Genomic DNA, 22939 nt, shown 5'->3' with positions numbered 1-22939 from the left:
CCATCCATTCTCATTTTGATGAAAGTGTATAATATAAACTTTATATCATGAATTAGTGATAAATTTTGTTAAGCGTTCTTCTACATCTATTGATCATATTGTTTTCCCTCCTTTCTAATGTTATATTAATTTAGTAATCTTAGGATAAATCCTACTTGACATGATTTATTATACATCATTAAGCTTGATTTTTTAAAAATTTGCTCAGGATTTTTTTACATTAGTTTTTCATAAAGAATATAATTTAAAATTTTTATGAAGTTTTTGGCAGGATTTAATATTAGGGTTGTGCTGTTCTCATAAGGTGAGTTGAGAGGTGTTTCCTCTTCCTCTGTTTTCTGAGTTTGTGTAAGATTGGTGCTATTTTCTAAGAGGTGGTTCTTCAAAAGAATTAATGAAATTGATAAACCCCCTAGCCAGAGTTATCAAAATAAAAGAGAAAGGACTCAAATAGATAAAATAACAAATAAAAGAGGAGAGAACACAACCAACACCACAGAAATATAAAAAAAAATTATATAAGAATACTATGAAAAATTATGTGCCATCAAATTGGGAAATCTGAAAAAAAAATGGACAAATTCCTAGAAACAAACTACCAAAACTGAAGCAGGAAGAAATGGAAAATTTGATCAAACCCGTAACCAGCAAAGAAATTGAAACAATAATCAAAAATCTCCCAACAAACAAAAGTTCTGGGCCGCATGGTTACCAGGGAAATTCTACCAAACATTTTATCTTTAGATTTTATTTATTTATTTGACACAGAGAGGGAGGACACAAGCAGGTGGAGCAGCAGGCAGAGGGAAATGGAGAAGCAGACTCCCCATGGAGCAGGGAGCCCAGTGGGGCTCTATCCCAGGACCCTGGGATCATGACCTGAGTTGAAGGCAACCACTTAACCAACTGAGCCACTCAGGCACTCCTCTACCAAACATTTAAAGAAGAGTTAATACCTTTCTTCTCAAACTGTTCCAAGAAACTGAAGTGCAAGGAAAACTTCCAGACTCATTCCACAAAGTCAGAATTACTTTGATTCCAAAACTAGACAAAGACCCCACTGAAAAGGAGAATTAATAGGCCAATATCCTTGATGAACATAGATGCAAAAATTCTCAATAGAATACGAGCAAATTGAATTCAACAGTGCATTAATAGAATTATTCACTACCATCAAGTGGGATTTATTCCTGGGCTGCAGGTGTTCAGTATTCACAAATCAATTAGCATGATACACCACATTAATAAAACAAAGGATAAGAACCATATGATCCTGTCAGTAGATGCAGAAAAAAAATTGACAAAATACAGCATCCATACTTGATAAAAAACAAACAAAGAAACAAAACAAAACAAAAACCTCAACAAAGTAAGAATAATGGAACATACCTCATCATAAAGGTCATATATGAAAGACCCACAGCTAATATCATCCTCAATGGGGAAAAACTGAGAGCTTTTCCCCTACAGTGAGGAATAAGACAAGGATGTCCACTCTCACCATTACTATTTAACACAGTACTGGAAGTCTTAGTTTTAGCAGTCATCCAGATTAGCAAGGAAAAAGTCAGACTTCACTGTTTTGCAAATGACATTATACTCTATGTAGAAAACCTGAAAGTTTCAACCAAATATTGCAATTCAGCGAAGTTGCAGGATATAAAATCAATGTACAGAAATCTGTTGCATTTCTATACATCATAACAAAGCAGCAGAAAAAGAAATCGAGGAATCAATCCCATTTACAGTTGCAGCAAAAACAATAAGATACTTATGAATAAATCTAAAGAGGTAAAAGATCTGTATTCTGAAAACTATAGGACACTTTATGAAAGAAATTGAAGAGAACACAAAGAAATTGGAAGAGCATTCCATGATTGTGGATTGGAAGAACAAACATCATTAAATATGTGTACTACCAAAAGTCTTCTACACATTTAATTCAATCCCTAACAAAATACCACCAGGATTTTTCACAGAGTTAGAATAAACAATCCTAAAATTTGTATGGAATGACAGAAGACCCTGAATATCCAAAGGAATCCTGAAAAAGAAAAACAAAACTAGAAGGATCACAATTCTGTATTTCAAGCTATATTACAAAGCTGTAGTCATCAAGACAGCATGGTACTGGCACAAAAACAGTAGCATAGATCAGTGGAATGGAATAGAGGACCCAGAAGTGGACACACAAATCTATGGTCCTCTAATCTTCAACAAAGCAGGAAAGAATATCCAGTGGAAAAAAAGACAGTCTCTTCAACAAATGGTGTTGGGAAAACTGGATAGTCACATACAGAAGAATGAAACTGGGCCACTTTCTTATACCATACACAAAGATAAATTCAAAATGGATGAAAGACCCAAATGTGAGACAGGAATCCATCAAAATCCTAGAAGAAAACACAGGCAGAAATGTCTTTGACCTCAACCTAGCAAATTCTTACTAGACACATTGCTGGAGGCAAAGAAAGCAAAAGCAAAAATGTACTCTTGGGACTTCGTCAAGATAAAAAGCGTCTGCACAGTGAAGAAAATAATCAACAAAACTAAAAGGCAGCCTACATAATGGGAGAGGATATTTGCAAATGACGTATCAGATAAAGGGTTAGTATCCAAAATCTCTGAAGAACTTAGCAAACACAACCCCCCCCCCAAAAAAATAGGCAGAGGACACGAATAGGCAACTTTTCAAAGAAGGCATTCAGATGGCTAACAGACACATGAAAAAATGCTCAACATCACTTATCATCAGGGAAATAGAAATCAAAACCACAATGAGATACTACCTCATACCTGTCAGAATGGCTAAAATTAACAACATAAGAAACAACAGGTGTTGGGGAGGGCGCCGGGTTAGGAGAACCATCCTGCACTGTTGGTGGGAATGCAAACTGGTGCAGCCACTGTGGAGAACAGTATGGAGGTTCCTCAAAAAATTAAAAATAAGAAGTACCCCACAATCCAGCAATTGAACTACTAGGTATTTACCCAAAGGGTACAAACACAGATTTCAAGAGGTACATGCACCTGATGTTTGTAACAGCATTATCAATATCCAGACCACGGAGAAAGCCCAAATGTCAGTTGACTGATGAATGGCTAAAGAAGAGGTGGTATATGTGCATGTGTGTCTGTGTGTGTGTATGTATGTATGTATATGTGTGTGTGTATATATATGTATATGTATGTACATATATATATATACATCATATATATATATATATATATATATATATATATATATATACACACATAATGGAATCTTAGGCATCAAAAAAAATTAAATCTCAGGGTTCTTGGGTTGCTCACTTGGTTAAGCATCCAACTCTTGGTTTTGGCTGAAGTCATGATCTTAGCGTGATGAGATCAAGCTCCATGTCAGGCTCCACACTCAGCACAGAATCAGCTGCACTTTTTCCTCTCTTTCCCTTTGCTCCTCCCTCTGCTTCTATTCACTCACTCTCTCATAAATAAATAAATAAATAAATAAATAAATACATCTTAAAAAAGGAATGAAATCTTGCCATTTGCAATGACATGCATAGAGCTAGAATGTATTAAGCTGAGTGAAATAAGTCAGTCAGGGAAAGACAAACACTATATGATACCACACATATGTGGAATTTAGGAAAACAGATAAACACATAAGAAAAAAAAAAAAAAGAGAGGGAAAGAAACCATAAGAGAGTCTTAATGATAGAGAACAAACTGAGCGTTGATGGAGGAAGTGGGTAGGGGATGGGCTAGATGAGTGATGGGGATTAAGGAGGGTATTTATTATGATGAGCACTGGGTGTCATATATAAGTGATGAATCACTCAATTCTACTCCTGAAACCAGTATTACACTGTAGGTTAACTAACTAAAATTTAAATCAAAGGAAGACTGGTGTTATTTCTTCCTTCATTGTTTGATAGAATTTACTAGTCAAACCATCTGGGCCTCAAATTATCTTTATGAGAAGGTTTTTTATAAATAAGTTAGTATATTTAACTGATGCTAGGGTTTTCCCAATGTTTCTGTTTCATTTTGTGTCAGTTTTGATATGTTGTATTTTTCAAGAAATTTTTCATTTCATAGTTTCTTAAATTTTATGTATAAAGTTCAGTATTCTTTAAAAACTAGTGAAGAACTCTTTTATTCTTAATATTGATCATTTGTGTTTGTTTTCTCTCTTACTCAGTTTTTAAAAACTAATAGTTTTTTTTTCATCTTCACAAAGAAAAATCTTTTGGCTTTATGTTCTCTATTTTGTGCTCTTTAAAAATTGATTTCGCCTCCTTTTTTTTAAAGTTACTATGTGTTTGTTTTATTTTTTCCTAGCTCCTAGGCTATTATAACACTGATTTGGAATCTTTCTTCTTTTCTAAAGCAAGCATTTAAAATATAAAATTCCTGTGAATCACTGTATCACCTATACTCCTAAATTTGCGACATTTTATTTTGCATTTATTATTCAATTCAAAATATTTTAAAATTTTCTTGTGGTATCTTTTATAATCCATGGATTATTTGGATGTGTGTTATTTAATTCCCAGGTGTTTGGAAATATTCCAGAAAATTTTCTGTTGATTTCTAATTTAATTCTATTGGGGTCAGAGAACACAGCTTTTAATTTTTTTTTTTTTTTTTTTTTTTAAGATTTTACTTACCAGATGCCTGGGTGGCTCAGTTGGTTAAGCAGCTGCCTTCAGTTCAGGTCATGATCCCAGGGTCCTGGGATCTAGTCCCATATCAGGCTCCTTGCTTGGCAGGGAACCTGCTTCTCCCTCTGCCTCTGCTGGCCATTCTGTCTGCCTGTGCTCACTCTCTTTCCCTCTCTCTCTCTGATAAATAAATAAAATCTTAAAAAAAAAAAAGATTTTACTTATTTATTTGACAAAGAGAGAGAGATCAAAAGTAGGCAGAGAGAGGGGGGAGCAGACTTCCCCCTGAGCAGAGAGCCTGACCCAGGCCTTGATCCCAGGACCCTGAAATCATGACCTGAGCCAAAGTCAGAGGCTTAACCCACTAAGTCACACAGGTACTCCAGCTTTTACATTTATTAGAATTGTTTTGTAACTTAGCATATGATCTGAGTGTTGGTGTCTATATCAAGCACACTTGAAAAGAATGTTTATTCTACAATTGCCAAGTACAGTGTTTTATAAATATCAGTTAGGCCAAGCTAGTTGATAGTGTTGTTCAGATTTTCAGTGGATTTTTTTCCTTGTTGTATCCATTCTTGAGAAATGGTGCTTAAATCTCCAGCTATGTTTGTGTAATTAGCTGTTTTTTCCTTGAATTCTGTCATTTGTTGCTTTGTGAATTTTTAAACTCTGTATTTAGGCAAGTACACATTTAAGACTTGCATATCTTTTTGATAAGTTGATCCTTTAATCATTATGCAAAGTTCCTCTTAATTTCTAGTACTGCTCTTTGCCTTGAGTAATACTGATATTAATATAAGATCTATTATTCTTATGTTTACTGTTATCATATTTTGTCCTTTTGCATCTCATTTACTTTTAATTACTCTGTCTTCTTATTTGAAGTGTGTATCTTGTAAATATTTAGATCTTGTATTTTATTAGTTTTTATAATCCTTGTCTTATCCGGAGTGTTTAGTCTGTTAGTGTACAATGTGATACTGGTATGGTTGGGTTAAATTCTATTATTTCACTATTCACTTTCTCTGTTTTTTGTTCTGTTAGTCTTTCCTTTCTCCATTTGGGTGATTTGATTATATTTTATAATTCATTTTACTTCAGTTATTGACTTTTTAGCTGTATATCATATATTTTTGTGGTGGTGCTTAGGGTTACTTTACACATTGTTAACTTTGTACAATCTCCTTAGAGTTAATATTATACTACTTCACCTGAGATGTAGAACCCTTGCAACTACATAGGTCAATATCGTTTTTCTTTATGGTATCTCTATTTACTCTTATGTGTATTACATATGTACTAAGTATAAAGTTTCTAAGACAATGTAAATGTTAAAAAGTTCTAAGTATTTTAGGGAAAATAAGCATTAAAAATCATTTTTCTATTTTATCAAGTATTTACCATTTAAAAATGTATATATATATATATATATATATATATTTATATATATATAAAAAAATATATTTTTTTCTTCATTCCCTCCTGAGGGTTTGAATTTCCATCTAGTATTATGTCCTTTTGGCTGAAGAACTTCCTTTGACTTTATTGGAGTTCATTTCTTTTAGAAATAAATTCTCTTTATTTTTGCTTTATTTTCAAAGGTATTTTGTCTAGACCTAGATTTGTGCATATGGTTTCTTTCTTTCTGTCCTTTAATGATTATATTCCACTCTCTTCTTCCATTGCTTTTAGTAAGAAGTCATCAACAAATATTTAATCATTATTTTATTATGGTTAATAGGGAATAATATATAGTTATATAGTTACTCTGACAAAATGTGTATTTTATATATATACATATATAAGAACTATAGTTAGTCTTTTCCTCCTCTGGCTACTTCCAAGGTTGTTTCTTTATTTTTCAAGTTTTACCAGTTTGACTGTAATGTACATAGGTGTGTTTTTCTTCATTTTTATTATTCTTGGGATTCATTGAGCTTCTTGAATCTATAAGCTCTTATCTTTCTCCAGAGTTGGGTTGTGGCAGTCATTATCTCTCCTCCTCCTTTGTTCCAGTCTCTCTTTTCTCCTTGGGAAATCTGATTTCTTGTTAGAATTTTTGATATTGCCTTATTTGGCCCCTGAGCCTCTAATTTATTTCCTCCATCCTTTTTTCTCTGTTATTTATATTGGATAATTTCTGTGGCTCTACCATTGAATTTAATGACTCTGTCCACTGTCATTTCTATTCTGCTCTTAAGCCTATTAAAGCTTTCCCCCCACCCCCACCTCATACTGCCTTTGTCAGTCCTAGAATGTCCAATTTAGTGGTTTCTTCTTCTTGGTTAAGATTTATTGTTTCATTTCTTATGTCCATATTTCTTTTATGCTAACATGACCAATTATAATAACTGCTTTAAAATCCTTGTCTGCTTATTTTAGTATCTTGGTCATCCAAGGGTTAGTCTCTGTTTCCTGAAGGCAGGGTCAGCAAACTTTTACTGTAAATGGCCAGATAGTAAGGAGTTTACTTCCTAGAGGCTTCACGTAGTCTGTGCTTTACATCCTCCTCCTCCTCCTCCTCCTCCTCCCCCTGCCCCTCCTCCTCCTCCTCCTCCTCCTCCTCCAACAAACTCATTAAAAACGTTAAAACCATTCTTAGCTACTAAGGCATACAGAAACAGGCCAAAGGCTACATTTGGCTCATGGACCATACTTTGCTGACCCCTCCTCCAGAGAACGGATTGTATTTTCCTGTTTCTTTGTGTGTCAAGTATTTTGGGATTATACCTAGGGAATTGTGATATTTAGTTGTAAAACTCTAGATTACATTGGAGTCTTCTGTAGAATGTTATTTATTCAGTTTGGGGAAGCTGGGTTTATCTGGCAATTAACTTGGTTGGGCTCAAATGATCTTTTTGTTGGTAGTTCAAACCTCTGTTCAGTTCATTTGTTCATAATTTAGGTGTTTACAGTCTTCCATGTGCATTTAAAATTTAGGATGTAGCCAGAGATTTGAGGTAGAATCTATACACAGAATTCAGGGCTCTGCCTCTCTTCTTTCTGGAATTTTTCCTTCACTTTTCCAGCTGTTGTGGGGTGTGCTATGTACATCCTATCCCCTAATTTTGTAGTTTAAAAAGGTTGCAGATTTTCTCTTAGTGAACAGGCTGAGGTCTTCCATCAGGCTAAAAGCCAGCAAAGGCATCTTGTGTCAACAAATGCATTTCCTAGGTTCGGCTTTTCTCCAGAATATTCCTGATTTTTTATTGTTTTCTGGTGTCTGTTATTAATCACCCAGTGTTGGTGTTGTTTGCATTATTTTCTGAAGTTTGTATTTGTTATCTCCTGGAGGATAATTCTGATAGGACCTCATTCAGCTATAACCATAAAGAAAGTTGACATATATTTAATATTATATATCATTTTAAATATGTTATATAGAAGTTTAATCAAATGATTTGGTTAAATAATTTCAAAAAGCCTTCGCATTCGCAGTTCAGAATCATTTTCTGAATCACTTTTTGACTTATTTGTGGATGTCTGTTTTTTTTAATATAATCTCATCTCTTATATCTCCAAAAGCTTATTATTAGCTAATAATAAGCATGCTATAAGCTTTGATGAGGTACTTTTTCACTTCTCATTTCAATCTTACAAGAGGTTGACTACCTGTAAGTAGAAGACATTCAGACAACAATCCTTATTCATATTTCTTCCTAAAATGGTCTTTAATGGTCTATCAGTTGAAACATTTAAGGGATGCTGTTGTCCAGTAATACAAAGGAGTAAGTACTAAGTTTACATATGTATAGGAAATGACAACTCAAAATTGTTACCTGGCTAATAACAACTGTGAAATGACAGGGAGTATGAAGCACATCCCAATTTCAGAGACATTAAAATATGAAAAACTATGCATCTTATAACTGATTAAATGTGAAATTTTAGAAATAGTGCAGTTGGCTTTTCTAACCCTGTATACTCCCAGAGCTCAGAACTTGCTCCCTTCCTTTTGATTTCCACTTATAAACCAGCCAGTCCTTCACTGAGATCCTCTATCATAATACCTTGTTAAGGGTAGTCAACATTAGGTAACGCCCACCACCAATACGACTCAGCTAGTTACAGCATACATCAATCCTGCCCATAGTTCATTGGCTGGAATTCAGTCCTATGGCTAATCCCAATTATAATGGAGGTCAAGAAAGATAGTATAGAGCTGGGCTCAGGTTATGGAAGCAGGTGAAGAAACGCCCTCAGAGGTTAACATTTGCCTAGGTTACACTGCAAGTAAATACCAGAGCTGGTACTCTGACATCTTTAGAGCTCAGCTTTCTCCTATGTAAGATGAGAATATTAATAATAGTCCCTATACCATAGACCTGTCATAGAGATTATATGATACGCTGTGATACATAAAGGAGACCCTGCTCCAACACCAGCACTTAGTAAGTCCTGCATGTTATTAACTCAGTTTGACTCAGATCACTGCAATTTTTTCAGTACATCATTTTTTAAAAAAAATTTTTTTCAATTTATTTATTTTCAGAAAAACAGTATTCATTATTTTTTCACCACACCCAGTGCTCCATGCAATCCGTGCCCTCTATAAGTCTGCTCTTCTCTTACCATACCACTGATTAGGAAAGACTGTTACGGGCCAGGCACTGTGGTTGTTTCTTATGCACATTTGGTCAGTTACTCCTAACAATCACATAACATGGGTTTTATGACTAACTGAATTTTACAGACAAGAAATGTGATTTAGCAAGGTTAAGTATTCATATTTCCCTTCTTTTTCATTAGCTTGATATGTCTTCACAGCCCAATTCAATTCCTTCTTTCCTTATGGAGCTTCCCCTGATTAGTCCATCCCTGGCTGACCTCCAAGGGACTATGGACACACACACACGGTACTTAGCTCCTTTACCTTGCATAATACCTGGCACTATACTGGCTGCTTAAAGGACTAAAAAAATATTTTCAATATCTGTCATTTTATTAATGAATCAAAATAGGATTTAGAATATACTGCCTCCATTTTATTGTAATCCTTCTAAAACACAAATCTCATGTTATTCTCCTAAGTCCTTCAGTAGCACACCATAATCTACAGGTGAAAACCCAGCCTATGTTTCTTGTTGTAAAAGACTCTCTGTGACCTCATCTCTGCCAATCACATCGGCCTCCTCTCTCGCTACCTCTGTCTGATTAATGTAATCCAGCTAAATTAAACTATTGTAATTAACATGGCACCCATCCCTTTGTTCTTGCTGCTCATTAGCCTCTTACGTCCTCTTTCCTGCTCTTCACCACATAACTGATTCTTCAGGACTCAGTGGAGGACTTCTTATCTCTATGAAACCTCCAGTGTTATTCCCAGGTGTGACAGAATACTCCTTCCTCCATGCCTCACTCCATCCCTTGCAGAATTTTATCATAGCACCTAGAAAATTTTATTGTACTTGTTTGTTTAAACATTTGTTTCTTTCTCTAGACTATAAAGATAGGAAATCTGAACTCACGCATTTCTGTAACATTAGTGCCTAGCATCCTTCTTAACAAATAGTTTAATCAATCAGTTTTTATCAATTGATGAGTTTATTTTTGCTGTACTCGTTGTCTCTGCCCCGCAGTTTGGATACCCTATTCTACAGCTTACCTGCCATTCAGACAGAACTCCTGTGGATTCTCAGCCGCAGCCTAGAATGTCTTCACCTGTCGTCTGCATAGATTCTTTCTGTCTTGAGTTCACCATAGATCCTCCCACCCCTTACTGTGCAGAGGAGAATTTACAGCTCTACTGTGCCTAATACAACGCTCTCACTTGCTGGCATGCCACCTCTGTGTCAGTCAGGCTCACTGCCCCCCATCTGCAACATTCACAGAAACCTCCACGCAGGTACTCAGCCTTACCTGCCCTTCTCACCTTCTTCCCATCTTACACGACTCCATCTCTTAAGCTCTCTTTGTGTAGTTTTTTTTCCTAAAGAGTTGTTAACATTTGTATAGCACTTGATAATTTATAAAGATGGTTCTATCTAATCCCCGAAGCAGTCTTGTGAGTTATTATGGTGATCATCCCAATTATGGAGATAAATACCTTCCTTATAGTGCCAGGCAATGTAGCATGGATAGTAGGGGGTCTCAGAAAAGGAGCTTAACGTGAATTTAATGAACATTTGTGGACCACTAAAATAGGAAAGTCACTGGGCTTTTAGCATGCTGTAGGTGGGGAGGTGATTAAGTTACAGTCCTTGTGCTCAGAGAGCAAATGGTGGGTAGAAAATAAAAATAAAAAATGGAAAAAAAAATGCTAGTAGCAACAACAACAACAACAATGTGGTTTTTTATTTTTGAGTGCCTGCTCTGCTCAGACATGTTAGTACATTTAATATATTTACTTTATTTTCATCCTCACAATAATCCTGGGAGGTAAGCATTGTCATACCATTTTCATGGATAAGGAGACTGTTTGAGAGATTTAGTGATTTGCCCAAACTTGCACAGCTAGTGGTGGCAGAGATGAACTTTTAAGCTCTGACTACCTGACCCCAGAGTGCCTGCTCTTTCCGCTGTACCACACTGCCTCTTGGATGCAAAGTGCTAGTGCAGTGGAAACTGAGTGATGAAGGAGTGCAGAGACTAGAAAGTTTGACACTGGTTAAAACTAGAGAAGAATCTGTTTTTTGGATTGGAGCTTGACATATGGGTAACATTATGTAAGAGAGATTTTTGGGGGGAAAGTACTCAGGTGAAAAAAAATGCCTTAGCTATAGCCTCGTGTATGGGAGAAGAAGTGATTAATAAAATATGAAGTGAGTCTGGAAAGGCAGGTGTAGGGCAGTCCAGTTTAGAGGATGGACAGACTTCAGAGTCACTGGGAAAGTAGAATCAGCCAGACTAGGGGCTGATTGAGTCTTACGCAATGTTATGGGCTGACCTGTATCTGCCCCAGATTCATATGTTGAAGTTCTAATCCCCACTATCTCAGAATGTGACTGTATTTGGAGATGGAGTCTTTAAGGAGGTAATCAAGTTTACATGGGGGCATTATGGCAGATCCTAATCTAATCTGACTGGTGTCCCTTTAAGAAGGGGAAATGAGGACACAGCCAGAGGGACAGCCATGTGGGGAAATGAGGACACAGCCAGAGGGACAGCCATGTGAGGGCACAGGGAGAAAGCATCCAGCTGCAAACCAAGGTGAGAGGCCTCAAAAGAAACCACCCCTGCCAACATCTTGATCTCAGAATTCTAGCCTCCAGAATGGTGAGAAAATAAATTTCTGTTGTTTAAATATTTAAGCCCCCTGGTCTGTGGTATTTGGTTGTGACCACGCCAGCAAACCAATACAAGGAGAGATGGAGAGAAGAGGGTTCCCTATCTGTGTATTTATAAGAGAGTAGATGGTTGTGAAAGAAAAGACAATGAGCTTTGTTAAAGGATAAATATTTGTTAACTGATCTCTTCATTGATGAGGCGTGGAGATTGGCCAGTTCCAGGAACCCAGGTGAGGCAATTTCTTAAACTGCCGGCAAAGTAGAATTTCATGTGTGACATGGCATCATGGACCTGGCCTGATCTGTGTTCCTCCTTCACTCTGACCAGATTGAGAAGGAGATTTCATTGCTGTAATGTCAGCTCAAGGTTGAAATATGACTTGGTCCTTCACCTCCCTCAGTGTTTTAATAAAGGTGCTAGGGCTGATCAGAGATTGGAATCATGCTTAGCAGACCTGCGGCTGCTTTTAACTCTGCAGAAGTAATTGAGATTTATGAACTCCTTATTAGCTCCTTAAAACAAAACGAGGAACTTGAAATTCCCATCTGTCAAGATTAAGGAGGGAAGAATTTATTTTTGCTCTTAAAATCTTACTTTAATGAAAGTGATTCCTTTTCACCTCTCCCCTTTTATATCACTTGGGAGCAATACCCCTTTGAAGAGATAAGAGGGGTTAGGAGTAGAAAAATGGAAAGCCTGAACCCTTATTTTCAATTCCATAAATATGTTGAGCATTCATTCTGTGCCAGAAATCCTGTCAGGCTCTACAGATACAAAGATGAATAAAACAGGTGTCCGATCTAAGTTCTGTGAAAACTTCTCCTGACTTAAGTACATTGTATTTTGCACCTAATGTGTGTCAACAGATTTATAGCATTTTCTCACTTGATCTTCAAAATTATTCTTCAAGGTCATTTAAAAAAAATTCATTAGATTGCCCAAGGTCAAACAGTGATCCTCGTGATTTGATCCTGGTGCTGATTCTGAATTTCTAGAAGACTGGACTGCTCTTTGGCTCAGCCATCATTGAGACATCTAGTCAAACCAGGCCAGTGCTGGCTACCTAGAGGAAGCCAGCAGTGTTGTGATTTCAGCTGGGGAATTTGGTGCCTGGTCAGATCTGCAGACTGGTATGTGCATGTGTCTGTGCTTAGGTGTGTGTGTGTGCGTGCGTGTGTGTGTGTGTGTGTGTGTGTGTGTGTTTAGATTTTTCTCCACACTCTTATTGCAGTGGGTTGTGGTCTGGCTTGTGCAATTTTTCCCTAGAGTCTATTTTGTGAAATATAATTGAAATCGAAACGCCAGTGATTTTTAATCATACTTCCAATTTATATCTCATGTAACCATATGCCAGTGTTCTCAGAGTGTTACAGGGATATGAATTATGCTGAAATTGGATTAGGCAAATACACATTTTCCTTAAAAAATAGATACCCAGAACAGTAATTTAATTCCACCAACTCTAAAGATTCTCTCAGAAATACCCTGTGTATCTTATCAGCAGCTCATTGTGAATTTTCTTCTGGGCTACTTTCTCTGCCTTTTCATTTTCTTCCAGAATCCACAGTATTTAACAAACATTAGCAACTGTAGGAAGTCCATTTGTATCAAAAGCATCCCTAAATGTAAGGAAATCAGGTTTTCAGAGGATCCCATCAAATCCCTTCTTCTATTCTTCATTTTGGGGAGAGCAATTAAGAACCTTTCCTCTTCAAATAGATCCTGGAAGCTATAGTGTAACTAGAGTGTTTAAATAGTTTTTAGACCAAAGCTTCAGATCCTTCTTGGCTGTGAGACAGGCATTATCTTCTTGTTCTGTAGTAGCTTTATGGTTTGCTGAGGACCCTACTGTGAGCAAACAACCCTGAAAGGCTGCTTAGTCTGGGCTGTTGTCACTCTACATTCTGTTGGAATGATTTCTCACTGCTAATGAAGGCAGAGGCTTAAGTATATAAAGGGAAAAGAAATAAGATTGAGTAAGAGCAAAGATTCTTCCTCTGACTTTCACATTATTTCAGAGAGGACATTATGGGGTAGTTACAACTGTGGTTTGTGGTACTGCAATTATGGTACCATATGGCCTGGGTTTGTATCTCTGTCCTACTCTTTCCCAACTGTGACCTTGGCCAACCGATTTAAATTCTTTGTGTCTCAGATACCTTGAAATGGTGCTGAGGGTTAAATGAACCCATATGTATGAGGTGTTTAGAATAATGCCTTGTACATAATATGTATGAAACAAATGCTTTCTATATATTTAATTTATTTCTATTTATTTTTGCTCCATTTCATTGACTGTAATTGGGTGTGGTAGGCAAAAGAATGGCTCCCTCAAGATCCTGATTCTTGGAACCTGAGAATGTTACCTTACATAGCAAAAGAGATTTTGTGAATGGGATTAAACTAAGGATTTTGAGGTGGGGATGTTATCTTGGATTCTGTGGTTGGACCTGATATAATCCTATCCATAAGGGAAAGAAGGAGGCAGGCAATTCAGTCATGAAGAGGTGCACGGAGGGAAGCAGAGGTGGGAATTCTATGATTGCTCACCTTGAAGATGGGAGAGAGGAACAGTCAGGAAATCTTTAAACACTGGAGAAAGCAAGTAAACATCTTCTGTTCTGAGCCTAACACAGCCCTACCCATGCTCTGATTTCATGAGACTTCTGATGTGCTGAACTGTGAGATAATCAATCAGAAAGTGTTGGTTGAGCCACTAACTCTGTGGTGATCTGTTACAGCGTCTCCAGGAAAGGAACCATGACGTTCAGGGGTTCCAGATTGCCTCCAACATGAAACACAAGTTTGTAGCTGGAAGTCCAAGTGCCCTCACAGTGCAACTCCTGGGCCACGTTTTCTGTTGCTCCCACACGTGAGTTCTGATTTCTGGGATTTATTTTCTCTAAGTTGCCTCTGCCTTATACACCACATACACGTTTTCTCTTTGTCACCATATGCCAAAGTCCATTAAATTTTTAAAGTGTCTTTTCTATGACTGAAGCGTCAACTTAAATATTATTGGGTGATTGTCTATCTTAATCTCATAAAAATATTGTTTCCAGTCATTAGAGTTAAGTTGTTGACTACCTGAGGGAAATTTCTTTTACTTTCTCAACTTATTTTTCTTTACTTCTATTCAGTTCCACCTATTTTTGTCCTAGTTGTGGCCAGGAAGTATCCACATCTTGATTCTGAGATCTTGATGGCCAGATCTCACAGAGAGTTTAGTTTAAAAATTTGTGCATATAACTTACTAAAGGAAGAACTGGATGAAACAGTACTTTTTTGTTATGATTATTATTCAACATTTCCCTTTTTATATTGATTTTTCCTGTAAAATTCCTCTATATTTTAGACAAAAAAATAAGGTACTTAAAACAGCTTGTGGTAGAGCAGTCTCTTTATGATTGAGATTCAAAAGTTTAAAAAAAGTCTTAGGAGCCTAGGGAAGTGAGTCATCCTCCTGGGTGAATAGAAGTGAAAGTTTTTTTTATGTAAATGCAGTTTTTTTTTTTTTTTAAATGAGGAATTGAAATGTACAAGGCATATTTTTAAATCATATGCTTCAGAAGCTGAGAGCTCTGGAAATCTATGTCCATTTTTGTCATGCAAATTCTGTAAATGGGCTTAAAGGTTCTGATTTGGTAGTCAGGACTCCCATGTGTACACAGCAAGACCCATCAAAATGCTAGAGGAAACTTGTTTCTGGGCAAAGCAGGAAACAGAGAGGTGAGAAGAGGTGCGTGATGGGCTTCAGGACCACTGTGAAGATGCAGCGTGGCAAGTGCTCTGGGGTGCTCTGACGCAGGAAACAGTTTGAGATTTTCACTTGGAATCGGTCTTTTCATTCTCTGGTATTTTAAAATCTGTTGCTTGTATTTCTTAAATACTTTGATGCTTTTCAAGTCCCTACATTTTCAAAAGGGAGATACTAGTTTGGACTCTTTTGTAGTCAGTTCATTCAATTCTAGGGTATTATTCCTCTAAGTGACTTTTCAAAATCAAATTCTTGAGTGATGGCATGTTTTGGACAATGGCCAGAAGCAGACCTTAATTTTGTTTTTCTATTTAGGAGAAATCATCTTGATTATTGGCAAGTGGGTCCAAGACGTGGCCAAGACATAGTTTGAATTTTTCTTTTTATTAATGTTGAGCTGTAGATCTGAGCTATAGCTTAAAACTCTTCAAGATTTATTTAAGATCAAACAATCTAATCTCCTTCCCAAAATAGGAATCTTCTCTGAGAATTAAAGTATAATATGATATCCTTGTGTTTCTTAGATTTATTGTCTGGAGATTTTTGACTATCTAAGGAGAGCTATAAAGTCCCTCCCCTGAAGAACTTTTGTGTTCCTACACATAATTTTAAGGGATTCATAGGCTCTTGGGGTTTCTTTGGTCGCAAGTGGAGGACTTCTTGTATTCACATCCCTACGATGTGGTCCTTGACCACACGTTCCCTTCCCATTCTTTCTCCAGTGAGAAAGAACCTAAGGCGTCCTCAGAGAGCTCATTCTGGTCTCCTTCTACTTCCTAAAATGTTCCTCTTATCTAATTGAAATGTACCTCCCTTCAATTCTACCAGAGGTCCTTTTGCTACTTTCTGAATTCCTACAGAATAACCATTTGTCTTCCCTATGACATCTCTTCACATACTTGACAGCAGAGTCAGCAGTCAAACCTGGATTTCACTTTACATTTATTAGGAGTTTGTCCAGTCCTCATTTTTTCTGGCATCCAACTTGTCTCACTAACCCTGCTATCCTGCCACAGAAAGGATTTGCAAATGCTGTGTCTGAGTTTGACAAGCTGGGAGAAGGTAGGCCATAGGGTTTGATCGTCTTTGTGAAAAGAAAAAGTTTGCTGAGGTCTTGAAACTTAAGATAAGCAGTGATCTGATTTCTATGGAAGATGTTCCAAGGGAACCTCCTAAGGATTGTGGGTTGGCACAGCTACAATTTGTAAACTAGGATTTCTCGGGGGTGAAGACAAAATTCTGACAACAGCCATGTTAAAGGTGAAACGCAGAATACACTGCAGTGTATTTATAAGCATTCTTACAGATACACATATCAAATGGCAGACATGCCACTGGGCCCATGAAAGACTAAAAAAGGCAGCTTTTGAAGGCAAAGGAAAGGAGCATTTTATATCCGAGATAGATAAGTTTTAAAACCAGGCAGCATGATACAGTGTTCACATTCCCGCTCTATTCCTTAGTACCTCTGTGAAAAGAAGAAGTTTCTTCACTTTTCATACCCTCAATGGCTGCCTCAAGAATAATAAAGCAAAAAGGGGTGATAATATTATGAGTTTCTAAGGAGATAGTTACATGGTCTACATTAAATAATGAATATTAATCACCATAGAGTTACTGATATTTGGAGGGGGGCATAGACACGGTTGCATTTCCTCCCTGCCTTCCTCAGGTTAAAGCATTACTCTTTCCAAAGGGCTATGCCACATATTCCTCCATTTGGTCCATACATAAGTCTTTGAAATTAAAATTCCCCCAGAGACAGGAAGATAAAATAAAATCCAAAATGTCAAAACCAAATCACCATATGCCAGGTTTATAGAAGAGGGATGAGAACTGGATCTTGGAGTCTTGAATGGATCAGTGAAATGAGACACACGAAAGAGAGTCAGAATGGCTCCCACTCTGACCCATGAAGGAGTGAACACTGGGAATTGCTCTTTCACCATAAACAACAGAAAAACTGGTAAAATGTATAAAAAATTGCTTCAGGACACTGGATAACAGGCTGTGCAGGATGGTGTGATCTCTGAGAAGAGGGAAATAAGTCAAGTGAGCCCCATGATTACCCCATTTTCTACCTGGAGGCAGCTTCCAAATCCTAGCCTATGGAAGAAGAGCCCAAGCAGAGCCCTCAGTTTCCCTGATTTGGCAGAGACGGAATGCCCAGCCAACTGGAATTTGGGAGGCACAGTTACTAGAGAGAAAGGGGCTACAAAAGTCTGTGGGGTTATCCCCTCAAATTTCAGTCAGAGTATTGATGTATACATGCATGTGATCAAACTCCACAAGGCCAAACCACCCTTAGGGCTCATGGAGGGCTGGAAATAATTCCGATTCCCAGCAGCTGAGGAGGGGAAGATACCTCATAAATCACAGAGAAGTGGATAAAGTCCTCAGAAGGGCATAACCTTAGTACTTAATACAGCCTTAGTTACTTAGACTATAGGCCATTCTAGACATGCCCTAAGAAACTTCACAAACAAGCTTTGAGAGCATCAGTCTGATCCCAAGTCATGTGGCAGACACACATTCTAGCACCTGGCAAGCTAAAGTCTGTATGTGATATACAATCATAAATTATTTGACATTCCCAAAGAAAGAGGGGATTATTGTGATGACAGAGTGAATTACATGACATTTTCTTGAGAAAGACAAGTTGCCATGCTATGAGTCTCCACTGTCTCCATACCAATGGGAGACAACCAGCTGTGTGTGTGTGTGTGTGTGTGTGATGGTACATGCATGGGACAACTTGATAGAGTTTGAAAGAACTCCCTGAAGTTGAGAGACTGGAAAACAAGGGCCCTGGGCAGTAAGATAATGGAAGCTGTCTTGTACTCCACAGAGTCAAAGCAATAGATGTGTGAATGTTTCCTATGAATCAGACATGGTGATATTAGAGAGAGAGCTATCATATGTCATTTTGGTTTCTGTCAAATGAACTACCCTAGAAAGCCAGGGTCTGGGAAGCTGAGCATGAAGTTGCATGTCCAGGTCAAAGAATGGTTTGGTGAGGGTTCTCCACCATGAGATTTCCCATTAAAAGAGGAAGATTAATCTTGGAGCCTCAGCCAGACCAGAAAGGAGGAAGCCACTTGTCATGTAAGAAATTTTTATTACCCATTTCTTCTCCCACTACCAGCTTGCACTCTGGCAAGTTGGAAGGAGCAGTGAGCTAGTAGGGAATGGGGTGGGATGCATGGGAAAAACACGGGCCCTGTTACTCTTTCTTCCTTCGAGAGAGGCTACCATAGGTCTTAGCCTGGAGGAGGAGGAAGCAAAATCCAATTTTTGACTAGTGTCTTGAACTAGATGCAGTCTAATTTCTGAATGAAGCTGGGCTTTGATTTAAAGTGAGAGAATCTATCATCTCTGAGAAAGCTAGAAAAGGCTTGGGATCTGCTCAGTTTCTTTCTAATAATCAGAGGAAGATGAATTTTATTAAATATAGTTTAAAGGTGAGGTAGGAGGCAAGTCAACCAGTTATACTTCCTAAAAAAAAAAAAAAAAAAAAAAAAAAGAACTATGACCATCAGTTTCTATTGTAACTTGTTTAGATAAAGTTAGTTATTGATCTATTTGTAAAAGATGACCACTCAGTTGTGTTGATGCTAATACTTACTACGTACATTCTGAATCTTACTGTGAGTGATGTTCTAAATCTTACCATGAATTATGTTCTAAATCTAAATCTTAGATCTTGCAGTCTAACAGGAAAGACAATCTTGTAAACAAATATATGGAATATCTGTGACATATGTAACAATTGAATGTTATCTAGAGAAACTGATTTTATTTTTGCCCCACAAAGTGATACTCTTCATTATAATTAGTAACTAAACCTTGCATTGGGAGAAGGATGAGACAAATGTGATTTTTGTTTGTTCATTTTTAAGAAGCTTAATAACTTCTCCCTTGGTGGTAAGGAGAGCTAGTCCTTGGGGATGAAACAAAGCCAAGTGCACACAAATGCCAGGGCCCGGTGACAGGGAAGAAGTTGCTTCTCCCTTAATGTTGAGTAAACTCTAGAGCTCTTGGGCAGGTAAAGAGGGCAGGTAAGGTTGCGAAAATCTCTAGTGGAAGGCAATGGTTTTTCCTGAAGGAAGAGACCTGAGTGGCTAGTGAGAAAAATACAAGTGGTGTCATTATATTTGCACCCCAGTCCGGGAGAGAAAGAAATAGCTAGCATTTCCCATAGACTGGAGGTTGGGAAGGCTTCTAAAATACTGTACAATCAGAATAAGCAGCAGCTGACTACATGCTCTTTGAAGGCAGGGCCTGTACTTGTCCTAGAGCCAAGAGTGGTAGCCAGTGGCCATAACATGAATGTAAGGGCTTCAGGTTTTATACCATGTGTGATAGGAAAACATGGAGCGTTTTGAGCAGAAGAGAAGCCCAATCAGATTTATGCTTTAAAAACAATATTTAAAAAATCCTGCCTGCTAAGTCATTGAATGTTGGGAGGAAGGGAAAACCAATTATGGGTCTATTGGAGGATTCTAGGTAGAAGATGATTGTGCCTTGGACTAGGAATATAGTTATATAGAGTTATGGAGGAATGAGGAGTAGTGGATTGGGCTGTGTTTTAAAGGTAGTTCCCATTGGGATTTGTTGTTGGATTACATATGGAGAATGAGAGGAAAACAAAAACAAAAACAAAAACAAAGCTGTTAGACTGAGCAGTGGGCAAATGAAGAGACTGTTGACCGTAACTGGGAAATACTAGGGAATCAGCAGGTTTGGAGGGGAAATTAAATGATTCTTTTGCTTAACAAAATGGTTTTAGGATGACAATTATATAAACACTGGGGACAGAAATTTGATATATGAATCCTGAGTTCAGAGGAGAAAGCTGGTTGAAGATACAAGATTGGAGTTGCCAGCATATTGGAAAAATGATTTAAAGCCATGATTCTGGATGAGGTCACCTAAGAAATGTGAATAGATTGAAAATAGAAGATCAAGAGAGATAAGCTCTGGAGCACCCAGCCGCTGGAGAGCAGTATGATAAGGAAGAATCAGCAACCAGTGGGACAATTGGGAAGACATGGACCGGGAACATATTTTGTCTAGAAAGTCAATGAATGAGCTGGATATGAAAGCCTAATAGGAATGGTTTCGAGGGAGATTAGAGACAGAACAGGCAAAGGGGAGCAGAAAAATAAGGATATAGATGGAATCAAAGATTCTTTTATGATAGGAGATCTTCCAGGATGCTTATATGTATATGAGGATAAGCCAGCAAAGACAGAAAAATATGATGGTGTAGAAGAAAAATTGGGAATCACAGAAGGAATATCCTTCAGTTGATGAGAAGGGATGTGATTAAGTGCTGGAGAGAAGGGATGGCCCAAGGGTAGGAGCTAGATAGCACGTCCGCTATCGCAGGAGGGAAGGGAGTGCATGTGGCTGAGACTGGGCTGAGATGTCAGCACTGCGCCCTGTTGGGACAATTCAGGTTGTTCACAGCTGTTGTCTATGCAGATGCATCAACGCTCAAGCTGTACCATTGTTAAAATTCTGTGAAATCATACTTAGGTATGGATATTGACTAGGCTTATAGATTCGGTGGTAGGAGAATGTAGACACTTCATGAGATGGTTCTAGTTTGTTAGTGAAATAAGAAGTAAATATCAGCAGCTGAGAGGGAGGAAAGAATAAAATGTTTTGAGGTCTGAGGAAGAAAGATAAGGTATGCAACAGTGACCCTGAAGAATAAGAGAGCAAATGGAAACATATGTGTATTAGGGGGCAGCCTGGAAGGCCTAATTGATGTTTGTGATAATGAACTTAGATTGATATTGATCAGTATGAATGTATGCTTTTTTCTCTCATCCAGTTTTGTTTAGCTGTTTGAATGTGAGTATAAAGGAGGGTTAGGTTTAATCAGAGTTTTTATGCTGCCAGGTTAGAGAAGGAAGTCAAAGAGAGGTCAGGCTTTATACAAGAGAACTACAACGATAGACCATAAATTAAAGCCGGAAGTGATAGACTCAAAATGGATGAAGGACCTCAATGTGCGAAAGGAATCCATCAAAATCCTTGAGGAGAACACAGGCAGCAACCTCTTCGACCTCTGCCGCAGCAACATCTTCCTAGGAACAACACAAAAGGCAAGGGAAGCAAGGGAAAAAATGAACTATTGGGATTTCATCAAGATCAAAAGCTTTTGCACAGCAAAGGAAACAGTTAACAAAATCAAAAGACAACTGACAGAATGGGAGAAGATATTTGCAAACGACATATCAGATAAAGGACTAGTGTCCAGAATCTATAAAGAACTTAGCAAACTCAACACCCAAAGAACAAATAATCCAATCAAGAAATGGGCAGAGGACATGAACAGACATTTCTGCAAAGAAGACATCCAGATGGCCAACAGACACATGAAAAAGTGCTCCATATCACTCGGCATCAGGGAAATACAAATCAAAACCACAATGAGATATCACCTCACACCAGTCAGAATGGCTAAAATCAACAAGTCAGGAAATGACAGATGCTGGCGAGGATGTGGAGAAAGGGGAACCCTCCTACACTGTTGGTGGGAATGCAAGCTGGTGCAGCCACTCTGGAAAACAGCATGGAGGTTCCTCAGAATGTTGAAAATAGAACTGCCCTATGACCCAGCAATTGCACTATTGGGTATTTACCCTAAAGATACAAATGTAGTGGTCCAAAGGGGCACATGCACCCGAATGTTTATAGCAGCAATGTCCACAATAGCCAAACTATGGAAAGAACCTAGATGTCCATCCACAGATGAATGGATCAAGAAGATGTGGTATATATACACAATGGAATACTATGCAGCCATCAAAAGAAATGAAATCTTGCCATTTGCGACAACATGGATGGAACTAGAGCGTATCATGCTTAGCGAAATAAGTCAAGCAGAGAAAGACAACTATCATATGATCTCCCTGATATGAGGAAGTGGTGATGCAACATGGAGGCTTAAGTGGGTAGGAGAAGAATAAATGAAACAAGATGGGATTGGGAGGGAGACAAACCATAAGTGACTCTTAATCTCACAAAACAAACTGAGGGTTGCTGGGGGGAGGGGGTTTGGGAGAAGGGGGTGGGATTATGGACATTGGGGAGGGTATGTGCTTTGGTGAGTGCTGTGAAGTGTGTAAACCTGGTGATTCACAGACCTGTACCCCTGGGGATAAAAATATATGTTTATAAAAAAAAAAAAAAAAAAAAAAAAAAAAAGAAAGGACAAATACCCAACTTTTGTAGCAGCATGGACGGGACTGGAAGAGATTATTATGCTGAGTGAAATAAGTCAAGCAGA

General features: G+C 37.8%; 1 protein-coding gene across 1 annotated transcript in view; it reads left to right on the top strand.

The window, feature by feature from the left end:
• LOC309871283 (uncharacterized protein) overlaps positions 1-22939 on the top strand; it is a 566681-nt gene that overhangs the window by 129738 nt on the left and 414004 nt on the right. Inside the window, exon 3 of the mRNA XM_082744159.1 lies at positions 14621-14751. Within this exon, the coding sequence (XP_082600285.1) occupies positions 14621-14751 (131 nt within the window). The remainder of the gene's footprint in view (positions 1-14620; positions 14752-22939) is intronic.

Source organism: Mustela nivalis (genome assembly GCF_964662115.1).
Source record: "Mustela nivalis genome assembly, chromosome: 8".
Classification (NCBI taxonomy): domain Eukaryota; kingdom Metazoa; phylum Chordata; class Mammalia; order Carnivora; family Mustelidae; genus Mustela; species Mustela nivalis.
Note: the sequence above shows the minus strand (reverse complement) of the source record. Positions and strands in the feature narration are given on the sequence as shown.